The sequence below is a fragment of the Anser brachyrhynchus genome (assembly GCF_964034855.1).
Source record: "Anser brachyrhynchus genome assembly, chromosome: 4".
Taxonomy (NCBI): Eukaryota; Metazoa; Chordata; class Aves; order Anseriformes; family Anatidae; genus Anser; species Anser brachyrhynchus.
The window spans coordinates 50,570,372-50,597,229 of record NC_137698.1 but is presented as its reverse complement, the minus strand read 5'-3'; the positions used below and the strand labels follow the sequence as shown (position 1 = coordinate 50,597,229).

The window sequence follows — 26,858 nt, the reverse complement described above, 5'->3', positions numbered from 1 at the left end:
TGTGGGGAGATGTAAGGTATATACGTATATCATGCAAGCCATGAAGAGGTTTACTGAAGACCTTAATTAAAATTGAGGAGTAAAGTATATATGTATATCATGCAAGACATGAAGAGGCTTACTGAAGACCTTAATTAAAACTGGAGAGACGCTAATTGAGTCTTTTCTATTTTATAATTACACGTTGCACGTAAAACACTTCTTGTTGTGTGGTAAGTGAAAATATTTATCTACGTGAAAACCGTGAAGAGAAGGGCGGGTGCGGGGAATCATTTGAGCCGTATTTCGTGCCTCGTGAGGTATTTAGGCGCATTTTTGTTCCGTTTTTCCCCGTTGGTGGGCGTTCTCGGAGCGCCCTCCCCGTGAGGAAACCCGGCTGAGGGGACGGGGGCGGGGCCCGGCGCAGCCCCTCCCTCCCTCGGGGCGCGGCCGTTGCGGGCGGCGGTTGGGCCGCTCGGCGCTGCCGGTGACGCGGCGCCTTTAAGAGGCCCGCAGCAGCGCCGCGCCGGGCCTCGGCCGCCATGGGCTCCGCGGCGCCGCGCTCCGCGCCGGGACGGCCCCGGCCCCTGCGCCCGGGCCCGACTCCGGCTCCGCGGCCGGCCGCGGCCGCCCTGGCGCTGCTCGTGCTGCTGGCGGCGCCCGGCGGGCTGCTGGCGGCGCCCGAGGAGGGGCCCGGCCGCAACAAGGTGCCGGCGGCGCAGGAAGCGGCGCAGGGAGCCGAGGTGAGGCGTTTTGGGGGGGTGGGGGGGGGGGGGGGCGGATTTTAAATCCTGACAGAAAATAATTCGGGGGGCCGTTAGGAGAAACCTAACGGTCGGGGGGCTCCTCAGTCAGATGATCACGCGCACAGGGGGGAAGTTACATACGCACCGCTCGATGCAAGATGGATGGAAAGTTTAAAAATCAAACCCGAGAATGTACAGCGCTGTTAAAAGCACAGAAATTCTGTCACGCTGCGATCCGGCCCTGTGCGTGCATGTGTTCGCTTTATCGGCCGTCTCCGGTCAAACGTGAACATCAGCCTCCTTGTTCTGGGTCCTGCTTTTGATGATAGGTATCTCAATCTTCTTAAGAAGTAAACACTAATTATTAAGGAGAATCTGGAATGTGCTGGTCAGGTTTGGCCACTGGGAAGTCTGAGAGATGGTTTTCAAGAAACAAAATACACCCAAAAAAGTTTATGCAAACTTGCATAAAATGTTAATGTGGTTGAGATGCTCGGGTTCAGCAAGGGAAGAAAGTGATCCTGACAAACATTCAGAGGACTTCATGTTTCTCCTAAGCTATCATAATTGCTCAGTAGCTGTTTGATAAGTTTAATTCTCACTATTTTTATCAAAGAATTGCTAGTTTGGTCGACCATCATAACATAAATAGGTACGCACTGTAAAGACAGCAATACTGGAGCTGAGCTAAAGCTGCTTTCCCCTTGTTTCACTGTAGCAGTGGTAATAGCCTGGGTGCTGAAGTACTGCCTTAGTAATCAGAGCAGGATCTTCTGGCTGAGAGACTGACTCTTAGTCCAAGGTAGGTGGCCACCAGTAACGTGTTAATGATAATTAATGCTGCACGAAAGGTGCACGCTTGCAATGCCACCCTAGGCTGTATGACATGGCAGGAGAAATACCGAGCTCAGTACTTCCAGGAATCAGATGTTCAAGCCTAGTTAACCCGTCTTCGTTTTGTTTTGTCTCTCCCTTACAGAAAGGGTCCTCGTCTGTTGCTCCAGTTCACCTCGTCAATGAAGAGTCACCTGACAAGACTAATTTGGGCTTTATTCATGCATTTGTGGCAGCTATATCGGTCATCATTGTATCGGAGCTGGGGGACAAGACCTTCTTCATTGCGGCCATCATGGCGATGCGGTACAACCGTTTGACTGTCCTGGCTGGTGCTATGCTTGCCTTAGGACTGATGACATGTTTATCAGGTTAGCCCTCACAGTCTTTTGATTTGTCTGTTAAAATGTACAGGATAAATATGTATTTATCAATACATCTTAACTGAAATTAAATTGAAGGTAGTAGGTATATGCTGTTTGAGGAGGTATATTTCTGTTTTGAGGAGATTCTGAAGGGTTTTCAGGGGGCCGTAGCTCAAATCAAGTATTTAGGTTCATAACTCTAATTAGGTGTTTATACTCCCTAGACATATATATATGCACATAAGGAAAAGGAGTGGAATTGGAAGCCTAAAGTACTTCCTTGGGTTTTGTGCTACTATATTCCTTTCTATTTTTAGCTCCTATTAAATTAGTACATCTAAAGAGAGTGCAGGGGTGATTTTTTTTCCTCCTAAGGTGAAAGATTCTTAACACGATGCCAGATTTCCCTCGACTGCCTTGTATCCTCGTATGTGTAGCTGGTTGGAAGCTGTGCAAGTGGAAGATTACATTCTGTCCTGATCCTTTGCGGTGCACGGTACTGACAGAGCAAAGAGCTGGAGGGGAAGTGAGGTGTCAAATGGCGCTTGAGGAACAAGTAGCTCTGGGTGCTTACATAGCTGTAATTATAAAATGGAGCAGCCTTCAGGTATATCAGATGGAGCATGTAGTTTGTTGTATACGTGCTCATTTCTAAATATGTCTATTACAGAAATACTTTAAGTAGCATTCTTTGGTTTATACACTCTGGAGACAGCCGATGAACTGGCTTCAGGCCTCTCTCCATTTTCCAAATGTATAGCCACTGCTCTGTGTTGCTGTATGCATTGCTGCAATTATCATTGCGGTCTTAGAGCAGTTTCCATTCGCACTGTGTGTAATGGCAGCATTATGAGAGTCTCTGCTATTAGTCACAACGTTCTCTGAGCGTTGTTCCACTGCTGCACTGCTTGCTTCATTTAACTTTATTTAGTATCATAGGTGATGGTGCACCAGGTGTATCTTGTGAGCTCTCTCTGCCATCTGCCCATTACAGCCCTCCCTTTCTGTATATCAAGTCTTCCTTCAAATCTTCCTTTCTTGACGCTTTTCCGTGAAAGCTTTCTTTTCTAATTTCTTCCCTAGTTTCGGGGTTCCCAGCTGTTTTTTTCTATTCAGACAGGAGCTGCCTTTCTTCCCTCTCTCTGCCCTTGTTTCTCACAAACACAGCGAGCTGTGTTTAGAACTTTCTGGCTTTTGTTTTGTTTCTGTTTTTTCCTATTTAGATTTCATGAAATCCTGCTCATTTAAACTCACTAGCTCCAAATGATAAGTGTGTGGGTTTGTTTTTTTTATTCCAAGCTGTGCTTAGAAACATTTTTACCCTTGTGATGTAACAAGCTGCCTTACCATTCTGATTATTTCATTGTTTTTGTGCTTTGTGTATGGTAATTAATGCTAAAACCATCTTTCTGTATAGTTCTTTTCGTGGCTTTAATACAGTATTTTCAGTCTTTAAAAACAAGTTTAGTTGAAATTCTTCTGTTTATTTGGCTATGGAACTTACCATGTTCTTATTCATGTGTGTATGTACTATGATCACTGATAGTACAGCCTAACTTTGTTTTGGTATGATAGTCATACTAGGGGTAGAGGCAGTGTGGATGGATTAACTTTCAGGTTGTGTAGTAACTTCTGAACCTGTTTTGAACTAAGGTGGCGTGTAATACGCTTCCATGTAGCTGCACGTGCAGTAAAACAGCAGAGACAATTTTGTGTGTGTGATCCAAACAGCTGTTTCCTCTTATTTACACAGGCCTTTTATGTCCACAGTGCCTGAATGCACATTTCTTCTTTTTGGCTTGGTTTGATCACCTTCGATACCCATAAAAGTAGATGCTCTGAGATGCTCTGTGGAGATGTTCTTTAGTCTTTGAGTGGGATCAGTGCTTTTATACTAAAGGACAATTGAATTTTGTCACCTTGCATGTTTATGGGGAGTGTGGGGGAGAGAGGAATAGTAACGTGTAAGTATTTGCACTTCGCAAAAGGAGAAATGAGTGAATTCAGGCAACCGGATTATTTGCAGGTTTGTCTAATAAATAAGAATATATCTTATTCTGACTTTATCTGATAAATAAGACAGGTCTGAAATAAAAAGGGATTGCAAAGAGATGCCATCCAACATGTAGCCATATATATAAAAAGATTTAACTGGTAGTGTATACCATGACTAATCTAACACGGTGATAAATGAAATCTCTTGGCCTGCTTGGAGAAAAGCAGGATTTGTGTAGACCTTAAGTGGAAAGATAGTTTTGCTTGGACTGACTCTTTGGAAAAGCAGCACATCAACTTTGCTTAGTGTACCTCGTCTCTGTGTTAATAGACTTCAGTCTCTAGTATGACCAGTAACAGCTGGAGTTTCTAGAGTGTTGTTGTCTTGCAAAAATAGGAAATGATACGAAACTTTTTTTTTTTTAAAGCATTCGTTTATCAGTGAAAACTTGAATCTCAGACTTTGCTAGTGAGCATTTTTTAGGTATGGGAAAAATAATGATATTTATGCTTAATTTTGAACATACACGTTTGTTTTCTTTCAGTTTTGTTTGGCTATGCCACAACAGTTATTCCTCGTGTGTACACATACTATGTGTCAACTGCGCTGTTTGCAATTTTTGGCGTCCGAATGCTTCGGGAAGGCTTGAAAATGAGTCCGGATGAGGGTCAGGAAGAGCTGGAGGAAGTTCAAGCAGAAATTAAGAAAAAAGATGAGGAAGTAAGTGAAAACTGTCTGTGAATTATGGCTAATGAAACAGTTACAGCTTTCCAGTTGCGGAACAGCAGTGTGTTGGGGGTGTTCAGCCATGTCAGGGATTAGTGAGAGTCTGCACAGCACATGTGTGGCCAGCTGGACAGAAGTGGGCCTCGGGAGGCTGTTTCAGCAGATGATTCTGGTTCTGTGGCATAACCTACTTCTGTGGAGAAAAGGGGTTTTCTCCAGAGAGCCCATTTTTTAAAAAGGCATGTGCTAGCAGACAGAGGGCATGAACAGTTGCTCTTTTGTCGCTTTCACGGTCAGGTAAAATAGCACTGAGGTTTGTGGTGCTGCAGCAAAGGTCTCTTATAATAACTTTATAAATAAACTGGTCCACTTCTAAGGAATAGTGTGGAATAGTAATATTATTTCTGTTAAGATTTTTTTTGTCAATTTTATCAAATCCTAATTTGACAGCCACCGCTTTTGAAGTGGTGTCTGTACCTGTCAGGTTGTTGTACCTGCTTTGGAACAGGAAGGAATCTATAGTTTGAAGTCAGGTATTGTTCCTGTTGTACTCGCACAGCAGTTACGAGCTTTAAGATGGACAACAAGTGGAAGTTAGAGGTGATTACAGATATATTTGTGTGTATAATAAGCATCTTAAAATGCTGTCTAATATAAATATGTTGCTAATGCTCAGTCAGTGGTAATAGCATTCCAGATATTAAATTACTAGCTTTACGGTTTAAGTATTTCATTTAGGTTATTTAGTTGATATTTCTAATCATATATATTGTTTTTTTTCCCCTTGTCCTCTACAGCTTCAGAGAACTAAACTGTTAAATGGTCCAGGGGATGTGGAAACAGGGTCAAGCACCACTATACCTCAGAAGAAATGGCTACATTTTATTTCTCCAATCTTTGTTCAAGCTTTTACTTTAACATTTCTAGCAGAATGGGGTGATCGTTCCCAGTTAACAACCATTGTCTTGGCAGCCAGAGAGGTGAGTGTTGTGGAATGCCCCCTGTGCTTTTGCCGTCTTTGGGTTGCCTGCAGATTAGCGGGGCAGACAAAATATCCTTGCAGGAGGTGTCAGAGTCACACCTGCTGCTTTATTGTGCATTAATGTCACAGCTGTGCTGAGGGAGACCTGAAAATAAAGGCGTCGAGGCTCTGCATATCATTAGAGCTATTGTCGCACGATTAGGATTGCACAGGCATTTCTGAAAGTAGTTGTTTTATATCATGCAGCTGAATACAGCTGTTACTTGGTATCATGTAGAAAGAGATGTTACAGAACCTCTTTCTTTCATCTGTGAGATCATACAGCTTTAACACAGTAGCTTTAAAAGGAGATCTTCCTCATAGCAAACTTAAAACTGTTAAAAAGATACTTTTTAAAAAAGAAATAAATGAATTTGTTATGGTGTACAGAACTAAAATTCCAAACAGCTTTACAGTAAGACTGTAAATGAAATGATACTCAGCATGATGATCAGAATGTATGTAACTGTAATACACTTACAGGAAAGTTAAGGCTTATAGTCAGCCTTTTAATAAACTCGAATAGTTTGCCTGTGCTCTCTCCATTCATTGAGATGATTTACATTTTTTTCCTAGGACTCACGCTTCTTTCAGCAGACTCTCAGACCTTCTCTTGGGGCTGTGTAATGAAGGAGGCTATAATCTGTAGGAACCTCTTGCCTTTATTGCAGTGTAGGGAAGGTGCTTAGAGTTAATGAGGCAGGGAACAGCAGAGGATGATCTCACTGTTCAGGCAGCTACATGCCATCTTGGGGAAATTAGGAATTATTACTACTGCCTCTGCCAAAGTTCTTATGAAGTATTGGGTAAGTTGCTTAAGCCCATCCTGTCACAGGTAGTTGTTGAATTCTCTTTTGCATTTTTCTGAGCGTCCTGTTACGAAGTGTCAGTTGGACTCTGGTGTGATTTGTGAAGGTGCTGAGCATTGCAACTAAAGTTTGTGGATGTTGAGCTTTTAACCGATAAAGTGGTTCTATAAGTGGTATGAAAACAAGTACTACAAAAATGAATTCGAGATGTCTTAATCATGACTTTCAAAACCAGTGAATGATTGTGATCTGGATCTCCTCTTATGTTATCTGTGGGATTGTTTTTATACCCCTTTCGTAATGTATTCAGGTGAATTCTTTGTGAAGTACTAAGATATGTAGCAGAAGTATTACAGAAATGCTTACGAGGAAAAAAATTATACAGAGATTGTGAGTAGTGTGGTAAATCTGCTGTGACCGTACATTCTCCAATGAACTGAAAGCAAAATGCTCTGACTGCTCATTAAGTGAGTAGTGTCCATCCTGTCACAAGTGAAACAGGGTTCCTTTGGAGGGGGAAGAAAAGTCATAATTTAAACTGTCTCAGTGCATAAAACAGGAGAAAGATTTAAGTCTGTCTTAATGAACCTAATCCTGAAAAGAGTCCTTAAGAACTTAATTTAACACCTTAATAGTTTCCTGCATATAGGAAATGTTCATCAGTCTAAGTGTTTGAAAGGGAAACCAAAGAAATTCTATCCCATCATGTTAGACTGACTTTCTTGGCAGTATCTGAGCACTTCTGCTACTGAAGGTACTACGCTAGTGGAAGTCATAAATTATTATCTCCAGGGACCGCGGTCAGGAATGGGGTAGAGGGAGGGCACGATCCACCTTTTGCTAGAGGGCTGCCGACAGCATAGAAACGAGGGGTTCCAGGAATATTTGATTCTGTTTCCAATTATGGAGGCAAGTGTATTCTGCTGGCTCAGCTCTACTTCCCTCCTGGGCTTCTTAGTCAGTAGCTTTCTGTTCTTTGTCCACTACTCTGTAGCTTCTCTCACTAGCTTCTGGTTTTTGATCAGTTGGTGTTTGTTTTCTTCACATCAGATCACCTCCTGGACAGTTTTCCTGTTTCTCTGTTAGAGGCTTCATGTGTTCCTCGTGTGGAGGCAGTAGCTTTTTCTGCTCTCCGAGCTGGAAGTCTCACTTTCCTTCCTGCAGGAGAGATTTGCAGAGGACTCGACTCCACTTTCCTTAGTGCAGCAGAAAATCACGCTCTTATCTAGCCTCCTTTATCTGTCATTAAAAGATTTGTTTTCTCTTTCTAATGCTGAGTCTTCTGTTCTGTGAGGCTTTTAATATACATGCTGCCCTTAACTGTGCAATTTGTAAGCAGATCTCAAACGTCTTTAAGTAGTAATTTGTTACTGCAGTGAGAAGGTGCTCATTATGCAAAGAGGTGAAAGCATTTGTTGACAATACATTTTGAAAGCAGTTTGTTACCTCCAGAGAGAAATTTTATCCTACTCCCCACTTCAGTTGATTTGTATTTTGGGGGAGGGAGCTGCAGAATAGAGCGCACTCTTGTGAATCTGGACAAAGGAGTTGGAATGTTTTAGCTAGTGGAAACATTCATTTGCAGTTCATGAATTATTTTTTTCCCCGTTCTTTATAATTAGGTTGGTGTTCCTTCAGCTGATGCATATTGTGTTTCTCAACAGCTGCCACCTTACCTCTAGAGGTTACTTAAATCACTCTGCTGTACTTAAACATTTGTGGATCTATATTTAACCACTTAAAGATGCTTCTTGGTTGAAACATCCCACATTAGTCACGTTTAGATTTAAGCCTGTCTCATGAGCTGAAGTATACTGCTACTGTTCTTTAACACAACGATAGATGCTGGAGCAGAGTGAACACGCTTCATCTTGCCTAACCAAGCAGCCAAGTTGTGGTCCTGTCATGGTAGGAGCTTGTCATGGGACTAGTAGGCTTTCAGTTGCACTGATGTTTCCCTTTTGTCTTTTCTCCTCAGGATCCCTACGGCGTGGCAGTAGGAGGAACGGTGGGACACTGTCTGTGCACTGGTTTAGCAGTTATTGGAGGGAGAATGATAGCACAAAAAATTTCTGTGAGGACTGGTAAGTGAAAACTCATTCCAACTGAAAAATGTATTAATGCTGGTAATGTCTATAATGTCAATAGTTACATGCTTGGGAAGAGTGTTTCTTGAAACTTCTGTGAATTCCTTCTGGGGTTTGGGTCTGTGTGCTTTCTGTAGTTCCAGAAAAGGTGAGGGGGTGGTGGGGTAAACATCTGCAAAAGGCTAAACGCATATTCTGCCTCCTTTGTTAAGGCAATAGATGATAGACACTAATCTAACAATGATTTAATGTGCTCTAAATAAGCTCAGTGTGGATCTATGGCTGTAGGAATGGCCTTATTAGGTTAGACCAAATACCCATCTAGCCCGTTAGCTTGTTTGGAGTGGTAAAATGGGCCAAAAGCAGTGATATTGCCCCAGCCTCCAGCAGCTTGTGGCGCTGTAAGCAGTTAATGGTTTTCATACAGTCTCTTTCGATATAGTTAAACTGTTCTAAAAATGCTAATCACTAATATCACTTTTAACTGATGACTTGCTCCAGCTTGAGAATATTGGATCTTAATTTCCTCCATATAGCCAAATAACAGTAGGAATCAACCTCTCTTACACGAGCTGAAGTAATACAAGTCAAACAAAGCTTCCTTTTAAGGACCAAAATATATTCTTGTAAATAGAATTAGACAAGGGGGTGGCACATGGACATCCTGACATTGAGCTAGAAATAAAGTCTACTGTTTGCAGCATAAATTGTAAAGTAAGATTGTTTTGGGAATCAGACGTCTTACAAATAAATAATGTGTCATGGAAGATACTTAACTTTCTCGGTGTCTAATTTCTTTTTTATTTTTCCTTTTCAGTGACAATCATAGGAGGCATTGTCTTCTTAGCTTTTGCATTTTCTGCACTATTTATAAGTCCAGACTCTGGTTTTTAAATTTTCTCATCACTACAGAAGAACAAGGATTGGAAGCATCAAGCAGCTATCCTTGTGTGGTTTTGTATATAATGTACAGAATTAGAGTTAAACAAGCACTGAAGATGAGACACTGAACTTTTTATAGCAAATGATCTGTGGGATTGACGCATTTATGGACAGCTTCTGCGGTGGAGATCTGCTTACTGTCTGGTTGTATATTCAGTGGTGCCTGCTCCCTTGGCAGGATTTGCGCGGCTCTCTTGTTTGCTGGACCTGGCTCAGCTGAGTTTTGAGGACCTACATCAGAAATGTCGAGGCTTCTTTTTTTTCTTCTTCTGTTACACACTCCCACCTCTCTTCACGAGCTTCTTCTTAAGTCTTCTCTGAAGCAGACCACAAGTGTTTTGTTCCATATTGCTTTAACAAAGCATTAAAGAGAAAACGGCTGACTCCCTCTTCCGAGGACTTGGGTTCCAGAATGTGCCTGAGGCTGGATAATCTAAGCAACAAGAAGCCTGGGAGCAGTTCCTATACCATTGAGTGGCCAAGCCACCAACAGAGCATTTTATAAATTTAATTTAGAGGGCAAACTTCTTAATCAGGGATCTATATCAGGAAATCGGTGTCTGGTGATTAACAACCTACCATGTTCGATATGCAAGCTGTCTGAAGCTAATATTATTTGACTTTTTTTCTCCTTTTTCTGAATTTTAAAACATTTAAGGTATGTGGAAAATAATGCAATGGTCCAACGTAACGATATTCCATTCCCAGGATTGAAAAATAATGGAATTCTTAGATTTAGATGTGTTCATATTTTTCTTTTTAGGAATAGAAATGTAATCTGGAGGAGTATTAATAAAACATAGTGTCTCCATTTGAGTTATTTTCAGTATTGTTTTTGACAGTTCCCATAATTCTTGCCACAAAGGTTAAAGTAATGGTTATGTATCTAAGGCCGGGAAAGTTTATAAATTTATTTTGGATACTGTTATAAATGCCAGTTATAAAGACTTTAAAAATGTTGACAGCTTAAGATGTGTGGATTACTGAAACATGCTTTTCTCTGCTTTTCAGTGCCTGTTTGGGTTCTGAGCCAATAGCTTAAATAACCCACTGAGAGCTATTCAGTAGCAGTCCTGTGAAGTAGAAGATATGGTTTCTAATGGTATCAATCTGCCTTTTACTGAAGCTGAAGCAAGATGCAGCCTTGCAGATCTGACCATTCAATGTGTAGCTTGAGAACCGAGCATTAGCAGTCCTTCCCTTGGGTTTCTCTGCCAAGAGACAGACAGCACTTAGTGCCACCTTGCTGGAAATCCAAGGCTGTAGCAGCTTGCTACCTTTCATGCACAGCCGCATGAAAATGGGTTACAATTTCAGGCTCCAAGCCTAAATGTTCATGCCTTGACCTGAATGAAGGATGTGCTGGCAGTGCCCTGGTTAGTTTCTGGGTGATGTGCTGTGTTGTTTAGTTTGAACCCAACATTAGCCAGTCACTGCAGCCTGCTCTCTCCCACACCCTGGAAAGGTGCTGTCGGCAGTGTGTTTAAACTCATACCTGCAGGGGATGTGTCATGCAGGTTGTGTCAAAACAGGGAAGGAACAGGGAACCCAAAGCAGGGAAGAGCCTGAACTTTTAACTGCTTGCTGGACAGCTGCTTGTTTTATTACCCCAAAGTGGTGCTGGATTACAGCGTGTTTGTAAAGTAATTATGGTGCTGCAGGCTGCTGCTCATCCTGCCAAAAGCTCTTGCTCAAAAGACAAAGCCGAACTAGCTGGCTGGGTTCTCATGTAGAAACTTTCCAATCTTTAGATGTGTCGCTTAAAGCTGTTTTGGTATTAAAACAATTATGACCAACAGAAAAACGAAGCTATTTAATATGGTGTTTGTAGAGGTGAATGTGAAGTTGCAGAACACATCTAGGCAACTTCTGCATTTAAGTTTTACTGTTACAGACTTGTACGTGATGCAAAGTACTGCTTTTGACCACTGTCTGGCTGCTATCTAACAATAGGCAGGTAAGAGTTCAGTCTGAATAATGGTCCTACTGGTTTTTTGTTTGTTTTTTGTACAAACACAGACTTATGCTTAGGAATCTATTATAAAATTAAACAGGTTCTGAAAAGTCAGTAAAAGTTTTAAAAGGCACTTTTGCAGTTGCTACTAACTACAGTGATTTAATGTTGTCACTTGCCTGCTGGAATTCTTCACAATTCAAAGAATCCGGTGCAGCCTCATTACGGTGTCCCTGAGCCTGCTGAAGGTGATCGAAGTTCCCAACTTATTTTTGGCAGCGCTGTGTTCGCTGCCCTGTCCTCCCACATCGCCTCGTAGTGCTCGGACCCCAGCCGTCTCCCTCGACTGTTGGCTCGGACCCCAGCCATCTGGCTTGCGTTTTTGGCTGGTTCAGGGGCTGGGATTTTGGCAGCTTTCATCACTGCTTGCTCATCCTACTAATACACTGCCGTCAGGGGTGTGTGGCACTGTTCCATCCCGAAATCCCGGTACACTCCAGATACAGGTAATATCTTCGTGTGTGTGTGTCTATATGGATAGATACAAAAGATACAACACCTGTGGTGGCTTACCCTTTAAGGGCAGTCTGCATCATAAGCTTCTAAATGTTGCTAAAGCCTTTTCTTCGCCCATGCTTTCCTTAAAGGTGGCAGGTGTCAATCAAAGAGGTGGGTATGCTGCTGGCGAGATGAAGTAAATCTGCTTACTGCAGCTAAAACATTTTGGGAGACAGGTCACTACTGGGCTAAAATACCCTGTGTGGGAGGTGTTGAAGGCAGAACCCGAGATGATGCAGACTGGTGCTGCAGCGACTTGAGATGCCTTGTGAATTCAGAGGGTGAGGAGCTGAAAGGTAACATCGTGGCGTGTGAGATGCTGACGTGCAAGCAGTCATTCCTGCTCTCCCCCAACCTGTTCCCTTACCTGCCCCCAGATTTGGCAGAAGTTACTGATCTCTACTTAGAAAAACAAACCTTATCACTGTCTTGCAAGTCCCCGTGCCAAGCACTAAAGAACTGTGTGTCACGTCTGAATGAGTGGTAGCTCGTTTGTTGCAACTTTGTCTTATTTCCTCCTTCAACACAGTAAGTTGTAATGTGTTTAACAGTGGAGTAGCGCATATGAGAGTGGATTACTTTGCCTTTTCTTGGAGTTCCTGATGTGACAAGTTGTTTACCAACTCGCAGGAGTGCTCAGGCTGTGAGTTAAAGCACCAAGGGGGGGGGAGGTTGAGATGTTACATTTATAGAGATGCCCAAGCTATGGAATTTTAGCCAAGCACTTCTTGAGGAGGGTTCTTGAGGAGGGTGGAGGCAAAATGTGGGGTAAGAAATCACATGAAGTTACCGAAACACCAGAAGTCATCTTCCTTTCAGTTGTGTTAGAAGTACTCAGTAGTTGGTTTTAAAGTTTTGTGGATTGATGTACTTTTTCCTTATAAGCAAGAAGAGTAAGATCAGCAAGGAAAAAAGCATGGGGAATAGTCAGAAGTGCCAGGTGTGGTTCTGTTTTACTGCTCTCGGCTACATCAGCGTGCTCACGTGGAAGGGGATCAAACAAGTGCATGTCGGTGCAGTCCTGCAGTGGCAGCGCTTGACCTGCTTGCCGATGGGGAGGAGGAGCCCTTTGCAGGGCTTCCCTGTCAGTTCCAGAGGCATTTCCCTGTCGGCTTCTGAAGCAGGAGCTTGCATCTCAAGACTGTGTGCACACTTAAAGGTGTGTGCTGCCTGCAGCTACTTGTTTCTAGGCTTGAACATTAGAAACAAAATTGGTATGATAGAGGCTGTTGTACTGGGATGAAAAAAGTCCTCAGTCAAGTTTAAAATGAGAGAAAACTGTTTGCTGCTTGTTGTTTTCCAGGGTGCTTACTTGTTCACAATCCTCCCTGCGTTGCATGTGGCAAAGTGCAGTAAGCAAAGATTAAGGTAGACTTGTAATCTCCAGTCCTGCCAGTGCAAAGTTGTTCAGAAGAAACCTGGTGAACCAAAGTACAGGTCCAGTCTGACAGCAAGCCCGTTCTTAGGGCAATGCAAACGGGTGTGTGTATTCTGGGCTGCTGCCTGGGGGTGTGACAGGCATGTACTGACTAATTCTGCAAGTCTGAAAGCTGGCCAGGGGCAGGCTGTGTAACTGCTCCAGTCCTGGCACCGTTACTCACAGTCCTGTACGCTAAAATAGCTCTCGGCTCTTGAATGAAGAGGACCCTGTGGTTTCAGCCTTGTGCAGCCAGTTATCCTCAATTATTTGCATGGCTCTGGCTGTCATGCAGAGGCATTTGCCATGCTGGCGTGGCGTTTTTCCACAGCTCACCTTGTACTGTCCCAAAAGTCGGCACTCTTGCTGAGTTGCTGCTGATTTTATTGCTAAACTTAACCTGTAATACTTCTGTAAGGGCTGCATCTGTCTGTATGTGACATGCTACAGAGGTGCATTCCTTCTGCAGTTACATCCTACGTGAAAACAGAGGTGCCACAGGTGTTCAGTAGAGACTGTGCTACAAAGACTGGATTTTTTGTTCTTACTGCATGCTGCCTTCTGACAGCTGAAGTCTTCAGGAATTTGTATCGCCACTGGCTGAGGCCCAGAGTGCAGAGTTAACTAACCTTTGGATTTCTAATCTCCACAGGCACTTTACGGCTGTGTTCTCCTGTAAACAGAGGGTTTGTTTCTCAATTTGCACAGCAGCCAAATGACATTGAACGGCATTGCTTCAGGTGCTGCAGCAGTTGTAATTACTTGATAAGGTTATGGAAAAATACTTTGATATTTCCAAAGTTCAGCTCGAAGGAAACTGCTAAGCTTGCTTGCTGCATGCTATCAGTCTTATCACGGGCGGGTGTAGACAGTCTTTAACTGTGGCACTTCTGCAGCTAGTTTTGTTTTGGTTCATGGGGCTTGTGGCATCTGAAGGTTGTATACAGCTTGCACAAGGGCTACTTAATTCCCAAAGGCAAGAGATCAGTATCTTTACATGGGCATCTGGAGAGGTTATAGAAAGAAAAGAACTGCAGACTGTAAAAATGGCTAAGCATATTTATCACTTCCTCCAGGCATTCAGCTTCAATTACAGGATCTCCTTCCCTCCCACCTTTCCTCAAGCACTTGGTTAATTTCAAATTATTAATTTCTTGTTGACATTCTCACTTTGATCAGTGAGAAAGGATTAGACCACCCTGACAGGTTATGTTCAGAGCAGTAAGTGCCTGCTGTAAAGGCGTTGTGCTCTCAGCCAACTGCTTCTTTTTCAGTGGTGTAGCTGACAGGTGAGATAATCCACATGCCTTTAAAAGTACCATCCTTTGACAATCCACCAGCAGAAGAAACTCCCAGGGAGGGGAGTTTACAGGAGTTAAAGGAGGGTGCTTTGCCCCTGCCAGAAAGCGAGGGAAGGTACTCTTGAGAAGCTTTCCCTTGCGCCTACAAATAATCTGCAGTGCTGCTCGATCACTTTGACAGAGCAGGGACTGTATGTGTGAAGATACCAACGTAGTTTTTGGTTGTGCACATTTGAACAAGTGCTGCGGGTGTAAATGCAAGACAATAATGTAACCACACAAGTCAAAGGTCTCCAGCTTTTGAAGCGGGCCATCGGTTTATGAAGAGATACAGAGAGAAGACAATAGAAGAGTACAGTATGCATTTTTACTGAGATCTCACAAGTCGTGTCTGGGTAGGGGAGAGAAGATAACATTGACATCAAGTAACTTCTCACAAGTCAGGTGTCTGGGTGGGAATGGTGAGAGCGCGCTTCACTGTGAAACTCTGATCAATGTGACATTACGCAACTCCGGAAAAAAAGATCTAGAACCTTAGAAGCTACAAAAAGCAAAATTTTAAATGAGTTACATTTATTCAATTAAAAAAAATTGACAGTTAGTAATGGTCACATGAACACCAGGGAACGGTATCTACATTTCCTGACGTCAATATGAGCGGCACTAGGGTTTTTTTTGTTTTACGTATACAAATCTAATGCCAGTTAAAAAAAAATACAAAACAAAACTGAAACCCAAGACACTGTGAAATCAACAATGCTTAAAAACTCAAAATTCAATCTGATATATTTTAAAATAAATAGTTTTTACCTTTCTTCTTAAAAAAAAGACAACTCGCCAACTGCTTTCAAAGCAGTAACATCTTTAAGACCATTCCCAGAAGTGTTTCATAAATAATTACCCCTTGATTGTCTATTAATGCAGCATCTCTCAGTCTTAGCTAGGGTCTCTGTATTAGGCCACACAGGATTTTGTTCAGACACAGTGTTTTGTTTTGTGTTTTTTTCCCTCTTTTTTATTTAGGTACAATTTCTTTGAATATAGCATATCATGCTGGCAAAACTCATGCAGATGACATAGCATGAAGCATAACAGAGCTTAAAATTACCTGTTTAAAAACAAATACAAGGAATGTAGTGTTAAAAATCATGATACTGAAAAAGCAATTATCCAGTCTCATGGACAACCAAGACAATTCCACATGTTCTCTCACAGTTGTCTCATCTACTATGATTTGCTTAAATAAGTCTTTTTAAATCCAAATTCACTTACTTAACTCTTCAACTTTTTTCCACCAGGGATAAGTAAAAAAATAAAAAGTTAATTATTAAAACTAGTCTCTTTCCTTTTAATCAAAATAACCATTTTTCCAGCCCTCTGACTGTACATCTAATTTTAATAACGATTTCAAATAGAGAAACTCATGAATCTGACATTTGACATCTCCCAGTGCCACGAAACTTACAACACACATAACAATACCTGGGTTAAACCTCTGAACATATGAACACTTTTTGAATCAACTTCAACATTTGAAAAAGGCCACATCTTTAAACCGTCAGTACAATTTCACACAAATTATAATCCTAAGGGACACTTCGAATTACTGAGCAGGCGAGTAAGCCCCTAGATGATTCTCTCTCATAGGCAACTGTGCAACTTAAAAAGTCTCCTTCAAAGGAAGCTATAATCAGTAATCCTTTCCCCGTGCCATATAAAACACAAAGCCAACCAGTTTTCGAAGCCTTTTTAATCTTGCACTTTGAGCCTCAAAGGATCACCGTATTAAAGAAACATTTTCCAGAAATGTCTCTCTTGACAGTTTTATGCATGTTATTCCTTGATGCCCCCCCCCTTTTTAACAGTTTCACTGACTAAAGAAATAAACTGTTTTTCAAATAGTCTTTTCAGTAAAGTGCTTGTCATTACTCAAAAAAAAAAAAAAGTGCTATTTGAATCTTAAGAAAATTTCTTTTTCTGTGAAAAACTGCCTGATATAGCTTTATTTTTATTTCTTTTTACATAAAGTTGAAATGAAACCTATCTGTTGTAAGGATACTGGGTTACTAATTTTGGTGTTTGGCAGCAGGCAAGATGCCCACAGAAGGTGGTGACACACTGGAACCGTAGTGCAGAAGGTAAACCTTCTAGATGAAATGGAAGGCATATGGAGAGCTCCTACTAGAATCCTTTCATATTTATATACAAATATAATATATATTAAATATAATATAAAAATAGCTATATTCTTTTTTTCTCTGAAATTATCCTAGAAGCTTTTCTTCAAATCCTCACCCATTGCAGGCAAACAATGTCTTCTAAACCCCATACAACTCTGCTGTCTTTCTCACTCCACTATGTGCCACCAGACCGTTTCTTCGTAAACACCATCCTCTCCTTACCAGACTCCTTCCCTTCTGTCAGAGTCATTCTGTAACGTTTACGCTCCAGAACCTGCAGCATCACAGCGTTCGTTATCATGCCCTTTATTAGGATGTTGCAAATAAGTCTATGACTGTAGTAAATGAGTCAGGCAGAAGCAAAAGGCTGATTAAGAAAGAGGCAACAGCCTGGTCCTCTTCCCAGTACAAATCAAGGACAGCTCAGCAATTGATTCAGCAACAGGGGAAGCTGCAGACACTTTAAACGTGCACCTTTCAGTCACTAGCTGTGAAACAAAGCATTTGCATCCTTGCACAGAATCTGGACCAAGTTCTACGTACTTGCTTGTGTATAAAGTTTGCCTGATTCGTGGTAGGGATTTCTCAAACGCGTGCTCTGTTTTTCCAGTTTGAATTTCCCCATCTTCTAGACTTTCCCTACGAGCTGGTAGTTCTGTAACTGGATGACCTCTCTCTGAGGTTACAAAAAGCTTCTTGGCCAAAGCGTACATTTCTACAGTTCTCTTTCAGCAGCCATGCTATTGTTGTCATCTAACTTCTCTCTCACCTAGTTGAGCCTTTTTACCAACAGACCTATAGCAGCACACCAGAGTATTTGGGAAGGGGGAGATGGGAAGAGAAGTTTAAACAAAGCTTTATATAAAAAGCTGCATCATTAACTGCTGGGCTGGTATCTCTATTTCTTGTAATTCCCATATAATAGCTTAATACACCTATTTTACCACTATTCCAGAGTTCTAATGGCACTATTAAAGCTCTCCCAGATTTTTTTTTAGTGCTGTTATTATTGTAATTGGTTAACAATTTTTATCTAACCTATTTTCCATTAACAGAAGTGCTGATAGCACAGACCTCTATAGTCAACGCAGCTTATTTTAGAAACTGGTGGAACGGTGTGGTAGTCAGAGTAGAGCAAGGCAAACTTCTTTACATCAAGCTTGACAGAAACAGGTTTCTGACCATTACTCCAGCTCAGAGGATGCCAGAAATCCCTTTAAAGCACAGGATTTTTTCCTAGCTATGTTTGGTTTTGGCACCTGCTCCTCGCTCCAGGTTGAGAGAGGCTTCTTGGAGCAGAAACTCACCTCATTCTCTTTGGTACTGCATTTCTCCTTCCTTGCTCACTACTGTGCTTTTTGGTGCCAAACTCTTGCTTTGTAACTGGGGAATAACAAGGGTGCAATGGTGGGACACCTGCAGAGGCAAAGGCCAGCCTCAAAACGTAGCCAACGGCATCCAACGCTTGCTAAACTGGGATCACCTTCCTATGGGTTTGGCTCATCCAGTAATACAATCAAACTGTTCCATAGTACAAAATAGTCCACCACCATTTGGTTACATTCATTCAACTCCTCCGCAGTATTCAAGATTAATCCAACTTTCTCTCCCTCCTACTAATTTTAACTGCTTTTGCTGTTTATTTATCAGATCTATCTGCATGTATTCATTTTCCTCTGAAGTTGTGGTTTTCACAAACTAGTACCATAAAAACCTACTGAATGTTTACTTAAAATAGCATATCGTATCTGTTGGAACTTTTTATTTTCTTTATAAAGTGAAATTACCTTCTGAAGTCTTAGTTCAGTGATACCTCTTAAATCAATAGCCTGGTAGTGTTAAATGCAATCACGATCTCCCCCAAAATATGCTTTAAACACTACAACAATTATTTTGTTGTTTTGTTTTAAATCAGGTTACTGTTCCTACTCCTGCAAAAGGAGTGCTCTCTATTTTGAGATCTTTTAAGAGCATTACCTTTAAGGTCTGAGATTCTAGAGCCGCCTCTGTTTCTGACTAGTGTTTGAGGGGGAGCAGCACTCAAAAATGCTCATGTTCTCAACTCAGACCATTATTAAAATGAACACAGTACAGAAATAGCTATGAAGCAGATACACAGATTTGGTTGACAATGTACTAAGACTTCAAAATTGAGAATGGTTACAGATTCAAGACATTGTAATTCAAGATGTTCAACATTATCACCTGAATTAAAATCAAGGCACTATGGGTTTTTTTTGTTGTTGTTGTTAAAATGACCCTGAATTAGTTCTGACTAAAGAAAGATCTAATTTTTGAAGGAGAATAAAAAGATTCCAACATATTTTAACAAGTTACAATTCTTACCACAGAGAAAGTGGTTAAAAAGTGCCCAAAAGGTTATTAAATGTAAATATATTTTTGTGCAAATTACTCCTATAACTGAAACATTCTTGAAAATTACTGTCATTTGTTTTAAACCTTTTACATAAATATTTCCAACTATGAACTATATCAAAAGATAGCTTTGGGGAATAAAATTCCAAACCATCCACAAGGAAGCAGTGCAAATTCCTATTTTTCAAAGAAAATGAATTAGTTATGAAGTGACGGATGATATTCATGAATCTGAATGTCCTGAACCCTGATGCATGATCACCAGTTCAAACAGCTTCATCAATAATTTAACCTCGAGAAGTCAACTAACCAACACACTATACCTCACCGAACAAACTGTGACATCACAGACAAAGCACAAACAGGAGACTTGTGCCCACACTAAGGGTGAAAATAATGATGCATCATGTTGTAAACAAAAGGGTAGAACAAAGGAAAACATTAGTCTGAGTATGGCATAAGAATTTAGGGAAACATATTCAAACCTACAAATAACAGATTACATTTTCATGCATCATATAAAATATTTTGCTCTTTCTCCTTTTATGCAGACATATACACAATATTTTACAGCATCTGTACAACAGAGAACTGGATTTCACACAACATTTTCAAAATATTTACTGTCCCATAATCATCTGAAAAAATTAGATGTTTGTTGGACTATATTCCTGGCATTTTTTCTGCTAATTCAAACGATTGCTCCGTGTCCATTTTAATACTTTAAAAATGTACAGGACTGATAAAAAATACCAATATTTTCAGCATCCCTCTCATTTCAGTCACATTTTAAGATTTCACCTGGACAAATTAACACATGGCAGCAAATCCTTTAGAACACAGAAACTGGGGCAACTATCAAAGTTGGCCATGTCCCCGTCATCACCTTGTGGCTTTTCTTAACAGGTTCCAGAAGTTAGCTGTAGATCTCAATACCACGGTGTTAGAAAGGCTTTGTACTGCTACCTCTGTAACCTCAGTGCAACTGTTTATGGAGCAGCCCCTACCTGGTAGTTTGCTTCAAAAAGAGGCAGAGCCCCAGCTATTGTGGCTGAACTTTGGAAGGATCAGTCATCTTGTCCGTTCTGTGTCGTGAAAGTTGCTGCTGCTGCTGCTGAGATTGATGCTGCTGGTGGTGGGACTGAGTAAAAGTGCTTTGTTGTAGTGGGAAAGCAGCAGAGAGGATAAGCTGAGCTGACTGATTTCCATGAAGTAACCTGGATGTCTGAAACATGCAAACAGAAGATTATTTTTCCTGCTGTACTGAGCAACAGGCCTAGCTGCTTTTTAACTTTTCAGAAGAGCTCAATCACAACAAACTTCTGATTTGGTCAATTAAGCTGAACAAACAACACAAAGATTAGTTCATACTAATGAAGCTAATTACTGCATCTGACCAATTAATAAGGCAGCTGGTCTTCGTAATTTCCTGTAACAATGGGTAGAACACATGGCAGTTCATCTCCATGTCAAACCACAAGAGCATAACTGGATCTAAGGAATCTATTTTAACAGTACATATGGCTGTCATTGCAGTCACGTAAGAAAACAGTACATGACTTGGCACAGATCAAATTTATCCCCAGATAAAAATTAACCATCAAAGAAACTGCCACGTTTGCAGAACCAAACATCCGCATTGAAAGGGATTAATCACTTTTGGAAATAGTACTTATTTTTAATGTTGACCTTCTTAGAACCAAAAGATGATGGTACTGAAGAAAAGCAGCTAATGTACTTGGACATCTCAACCCAGAAACATGTTCTGCAACCACATCAACTGCTGCACCTGCAGAATCAGACTGTAAGAAGCCTCAGTGAACAGAGGCAGAAAAAAAAAAAACGATCCTTTTCTCCCTTTTTTAAGACAAAATGCATTTGGTTACTTTGAATCCTAGCATTTCAGTAGTTGGTATTAAAAATCCCAAACTTTTGCCTAGAAAAAAAATCCAGGACAGAAACGGACCTTTGGATATCTTCATCTTCCCTAAATCTTCTGCTTTTCATCAGAATGAAGTCAAAACTGTACAAATGTCTTAATTTAAAAACAGAGATAGACACTACCTACCTGCTAAATTGTATTACTGTTGAAGTACTTATCTGAGTTGTCAAGAGAACACATTCAAATCTGCTCTGGTTTGATTCAGTTCATAAGCCTCAGACTCCCACTACATAAATGAGTGCTGAATTTCAAATCACCAGGCATTCTTCATCTCTCTTGAAGGTCTTTTCCAACCTTAATGATTCTATGATTCTCTTTTTGATTAGAAATGTCAACTTGCAGCTGAAAAGCCTTTGCCTGATGCGTGAAATTGTATGTTCCTATGAAAAATGTTTTTAGCTAGTCAGTAGTTTCTGCCAATGACCTAGTCAAAGGAAATTTTATTTAGTCCTAAACAGAACCTTAACTATTCGTTGTGCACGTAAACATAGATGAAGCTTCTTGTTACTTACTCCGCTGTATATATTCCACCTACACACACGACCCCTCTTTTAGTGCAAAGGGGAGACTGCACGTAGCAAGAAAGAAGAAATACTGATTGCAAAATAAGGATTTTTAATTATGTACGTTCTTTAAGAGTAAAAAACAACAAAAAAAAAGAAGAAAATATTTCCATAGTAGTTAAAGAATGTTAAGAATGTGCACAAACTGCAGAGTGATAGTTGGATAATTGTATGGACTTTACCTTTCTTTGGAAAAGGAACCATCGGAGGCCGAACCCACACTTTCTTGGAGGCACTTCCTCTCTTGTGTTCTAGCTACCACTGTGTCTCCTTCACCTACATTACCTTCTGGGTGTGCTACATGCCAGTGGTTAATTAGAATCTTAAAATAGCAGCAGATTTTCCTATTCATTCTTTCTACCTTCTTACCTTCTGATTTATTTGGGGGAGAGGGGAGGTACATTTTCTCTCTCTCTCTGAACACCTTGAGTGTTACTTTCCTTTTCTTTTAATCCAATCTCTCCTCCTGCTCCACTTAAGGTTTTTCTCTACTCTCCGTAATGAAGTTACTTGCTGCTCAGCCTCCCCTGTACCCTGTTCATGCCCCATGTCTTGCTTCGGGCTACATGCTGCTTTCCAGAGCAACCTGTTCTGTTCAAGACCACCTCTCACACTTTCTTACATTGATATGAGAATGCAAAGAAAATGCAAGCAGTTTTGAAAGGAAACATCTGTCTCTTTCTCCAGTTCTCAATCAAGAGCAGCAATTCAGAGGGAAGAAGATAAAAAATAGGAGCCAGCACAGAGTGAAATTACAGGAAAGACTACTTCTCTTTAACAGGGTTTTAGAGAATGTCTACAGAATAAACTTATCTTGTGCATCAGGCTTGTTTGGAGGTTACTATTTTAAGAACTCTGGTTTCAGACAAGTACCCCTAAGAAAAGCTAACAATGCTGACAGTGTCAGGACTGAAAAGTTTGTAGAGAATGTGGCATTACCTGTAGGAGCTGCTGTGGGTGCTGGGTCAGCTGTGGCTGAGCTGGTTGCTGAACTGTGGTGACCTGCTGCTGCTGGTCTTGCTGACTTTGCTGCTGCTGTTGTTGCTGCTGCTGTTGCTGTGTTACAGACAAAGTCTGTGGCTGCTGCTGTTGGGCAGCAAAAGTGGGATAAGCTGTCACCACCTGTCCCATAAACATAGTACTCGGTACCATTACCGCTCCACATGCTACTGGGGCCGTGACAAGTTTTGTTACGAGTTGCTGACCTTGAGAAAATCTGTTAATGGAAAAAGACATTTGGAGTCCCTTAGGAAAAATATATCAAGTATCAGGTGCTCTTGACAAATGCAGATTTTGTCAGGTTGATACCATTTTTTAACACCATTAGTTATAAGTCTGCAAAAATGGTATCTTGGGCAAAGTTTACTTAAACAGCTGTATCTAAATACATAGTTACAGTAAGAAATCATATGATTTTTATGCTACTTCTCTATTTATGATGTAGCTGTGTAAGCATATCATTATAGCAAATCACCTGAATATGGTCTCGAAGACTTACCTGATTTGTCTATCCTGCGCAAAAGTAGTTACTGCAGCAGCACTCTGGTTATTGTTCTGTGGCAAGCTAGAAGGAACCTGGACCACGTTTCCTGCTGTTGGCTGAGAAATCACCATAGTGTTATACAAAGGTGCCGACACTGTGCTTTGTGACTGACTGGCAAGAGAAGACTGTTGATTGTGTCCACTAAGTACATTTTGTTGATTATGCTGAAAAGGAAGAACATTTTATGAATTAGTCACTTGAAAATAGCCAGGTACTACAACTCTCCTCCTCATTGTAATTGCCCAAGTTTTACAACTGCCAGTGCTTTTCTATTACATACGAATTCTTAATTTAAAGTAGACAGGTATTTCTATCAATTGAGGACGTGGATGCGGGGCTTTAGGGCATCTGAAAATCCCTTAATCTCTTCTCCACAGTATATGTTTCCTTATTATTTCAGCTACTTTCATACTGTTTATTCAAGAGGCTGTCTTCCATCCCTTTAGCATTTCTGTGCCACACTAAAATGTGCACATCTCCTCAATCAATTTCATACTTCAAATTTGGAATTAGCTTAACGCTAAGGTGATAAATTGTCCACCACTAGTGTACCTATGGAGATCCATATGACAGAGCACTTTGACATTATGCATAACAGAGATGAAAAGTGAATAACAACTCAATGTATTTCCCAGTACAGGAGCTGGATGAAAGGTTCAAAAACAAAGTATCATCATACTTCACAGGAACTAAAGCTGCAGAATTCACTCCAAGATACTGTGGATTTCAAAAGTTTACATGAAATCAAAAGAAACTGGAAAAACTCATAGAAGAAAAATCCAGCAAAGGCTATTAACTTGCAAAGGTATCACCTATGACATCTGACTGAAATTGCCGAGGTGTAGAAAAGTCAACTGCAGTAGCACCAATATATGCATTTCCTGTTATTATGTTTTTCTAGGTGTTTACTGTAGAGATCAGTGTCTGGACACTGGGTTTCAAGCTCACCTAATACAAGTGTTCTCATGCTGTATGTTCTATCAACAGAAAATTCACAGAAATTCAAAAAACGCTAGCTGACTATTTTCTTGACATTGGTCTTTCTAAAAAGCTACTAGTTACTAATTATTTACATTTGTAAGTTTTAAAATAAAATCAAGGTTTGAAATTGCATTAGCAAGAACAGAAGCACATTTCAGTTGTAAAACTCTGAACACAGAAATTAACTTGATTCAAAGGACACTTGCAAAAAAACTGGGAGGGGGAGGAGTCAGGGAAGCTACTATTGTGTTTCAGCTATGGTTTTGAACTCTATCCAGCAAAATCAGTAATGAGAGTTTTACCTGTGACGCGGTACTCTGCAAAGGCTGTTGCTGTATCATGTGCGGTGTACTTGTATGGCCCGTGTTCATCCCACTTTGATTCTGATTAGTCTGAACAACTTGACCTTGCATGTTTATTGGTGCAAGTTGCTGAACATTTGAAGAATTTCCAGAAGTAAGCTGCACAGAACCGAAGTTGAGTCCAGAAGTTGACTGCTGCAAAAACATCTTAAAAAAAAATCCAAAAATTAGCTTTTAAGAAAAATCTGTTAATTGTTCAAGATCTTAAACAAAAAATGTATTTAATTACTTTTGAATCAATATAAGATGAAGTTTCATCTTAATTATTAGAGACGTTGGAACAGCATTGCAACCACAAAGAGCAAAGAGTTAACTCCTGTGTAGGGTCAGTATTCAGAGACTCTACTTTAACAGCTAAGAATCAGAATCCTGAATTTTAGAGCCATGAACATTGAGGTTTAATATTTGTTCTTAAAGAAAAAGTACTATTTAGAGACCAACTTACAATGTAGTCTATAACTGTCTAAAGATAAAATTTACTTGAGATCATGTTTCTATCTGTAGGATCTCCAAAAGTGAAACTAATTCGAATGAAGAAAATCTCACAATCAATAGATACAAGCATAGCACCATGAATGCAGTATTTGTTGGCAATCAAGAAACGATATTGGCTATACTGTATTTTCCAACATCACTCCATTTTAATATACTGAATTCAGCACAAAAATATTTTGAGTCTTGACAAAACGGTAGGCCCAAGACTACAATGAGACACGGTAATAACGTGCAATCTGCAGCACTTGGATTCCGTCCCCTAGTTTCAATAGTCCTGAATAAAGTCCCTCCACAGTGTCAACCTCTTCTTTCAAGCATCTGTAAGTCAGTCGACTGCTGGCAGGCTTGCATGAGACACAGTAAAACACTGGAAACAGTTCATGCCAGAAACTCCTACTACTCAAAAGAACTTAAGCAACGTACTCAATACTTCCAGGAAGTACATTTTTCTACTATTTTTTCAAAGTCCACACTGAAAATATTTAGATTCTTTCCTTATGGTACATTTTTTTGTTAGTTTTTTTTTTTGCTTTTGTTTTTAACTAGAAAAATTCAATAGGGTCATTCTTTTCTTGCACAGATAGCTGCCGGAAAGAGAACTACAAAATTTAAAATACACATATTGGCTAAAATACAGAAATTAGGTAGTTGGGTCTTTGTTACTCACTCTCAGCTACTAGACTGGGGAACGCATCCTCTAGACTTTCTGTCTTTGTGGCTGACTAACTACTTCAGTATATCATGCAAAGTAGAACCACTTCACCAGAAGGGTGTGTAGGAGGATCACAGCCTGATAGTTAGCCAATCTCCTAAGAGATCTGAAGAGGCAGGAATTCATTCAAGAGGTAGGAATTTTACACCCTTGAGCTAAAAGGGAAAATAAATGCTCATCCTGCACGTTTTGAATGAATATTCTAATGGCTGCAAAACTATGTAAGAAGTGAAAACCACTACATCCTCTTACATTTAGATTCATACACAAGCTTGGCTTGAGCTGCTCAACACTGAAAGGATACACTGGGGCACATCCAGATACGTTCTGGAGCAGAATGGTAGGCACCTCAGGAACAGTAGCTTTAGATGCTATTAATTTTAGGCACACAAGGTAAAGATAGATGGTAGCTGACAGAGGGCAGCAAAGATCATATTGTGAAATTAAGTGCCCAAATCTCACTTTTGATACTTAAATTCTCTACAGATCAAATGTGCAAGAGTTACACTAACTCACCTGGAGTCCTTGACCGTGGACAATTTGAAGCTGTTCTTGAATCTTACGCAACTCTTCCTGCTGCCGATGAATATTTGCCTCTATCATGCGTGTTCTTTGCTCTAGCTGGTCCTTTAGATGCTGCATAGCTCCTAATTGAGCTGAAAACTGAAACACAGGCTGTATTGCCACGTATAAATTATAAGATGAGCAAAAGCAACATTTAATTCACGAGCAGTAAATGGACTTCTTCACAGCAGCAAAGAAATCAAGAACTGCTTTTTAAACTGCTAGTAATCATCATCTAAGGACAAATCCATCAGTACAAAAATGTTACAGAACTCACATTTAATTGATGCATCAGAATTAGTGAACTAAAAAAAAAAAAAAGAACCATAGCAAAAGAAATAGTCTGGCACCCAAATCACTAAGACACTGTAAAAGCTTTAGCAATAAATGGTACTGTGAATGCTA

General features: G+C 40.6%; 2 protein-coding genes across 3 annotated transcripts in view; one reads left to right on the top strand and one right to left on the bottom strand.

The window, feature by feature from the left end:
• The first annotated feature begins 467 nt into the window (after positions 1–467).
• TMEM165 (transmembrane protein 165) lies at positions 468–10,321 on the top strand. Its single transcript, XM_080589483.1, has 6 exons — positions 468–722; positions 1,705–1,930; positions 4,465–4,640; positions 5,444–5,626; positions 8,455–8,560; positions 9,381–10,321. The coding sequence occupies exons 1-6, from the start codon at positions 522–524 to the stop codon at positions 9,455–9,457; spliced, it is 969 nt and encodes a 322-aa protein (XP_080445609.1). The 5' UTR covers positions 468–521; the 3' UTR covers positions 9,458–10,321.
• Positions 10,322–15,291: 4,970 nt separating this feature from the next.
• Positions 15,292–26,858, bottom strand: part of CLOCK (clock circadian regulator) — a 35,903-nt gene continuing 24,336 nt past the window's right edge. The window contains exons 17-21 of one of the 2 annotated variants that reach the window (XM_080589481.1): positions 26,406–26,564; positions 24,623–24,829; positions 23,295–23,503; positions 22,736–23,012; positions 15,292–20,516 (exon numbers count right to left, since the gene is read on the bottom strand). In XM_080589481.1, coding sequence (XP_080445607.1) covers positions 20,334–20,516; positions 22,736–23,012; positions 23,295–23,503; positions 24,623–24,829; positions 26,406–26,564 — 1,035 coding nt within the window. In that variant the 3' untranslated portion in view covers positions 15,292–20,333. The remainder of the gene's footprint in view (positions 20,517–22,735; positions 23,013–23,294; positions 23,504–24,622; positions 24,830–26,405; positions 26,565–26,858) is intronic. The other variant, XM_080589482.1, reaches the window with a different exon arrangement.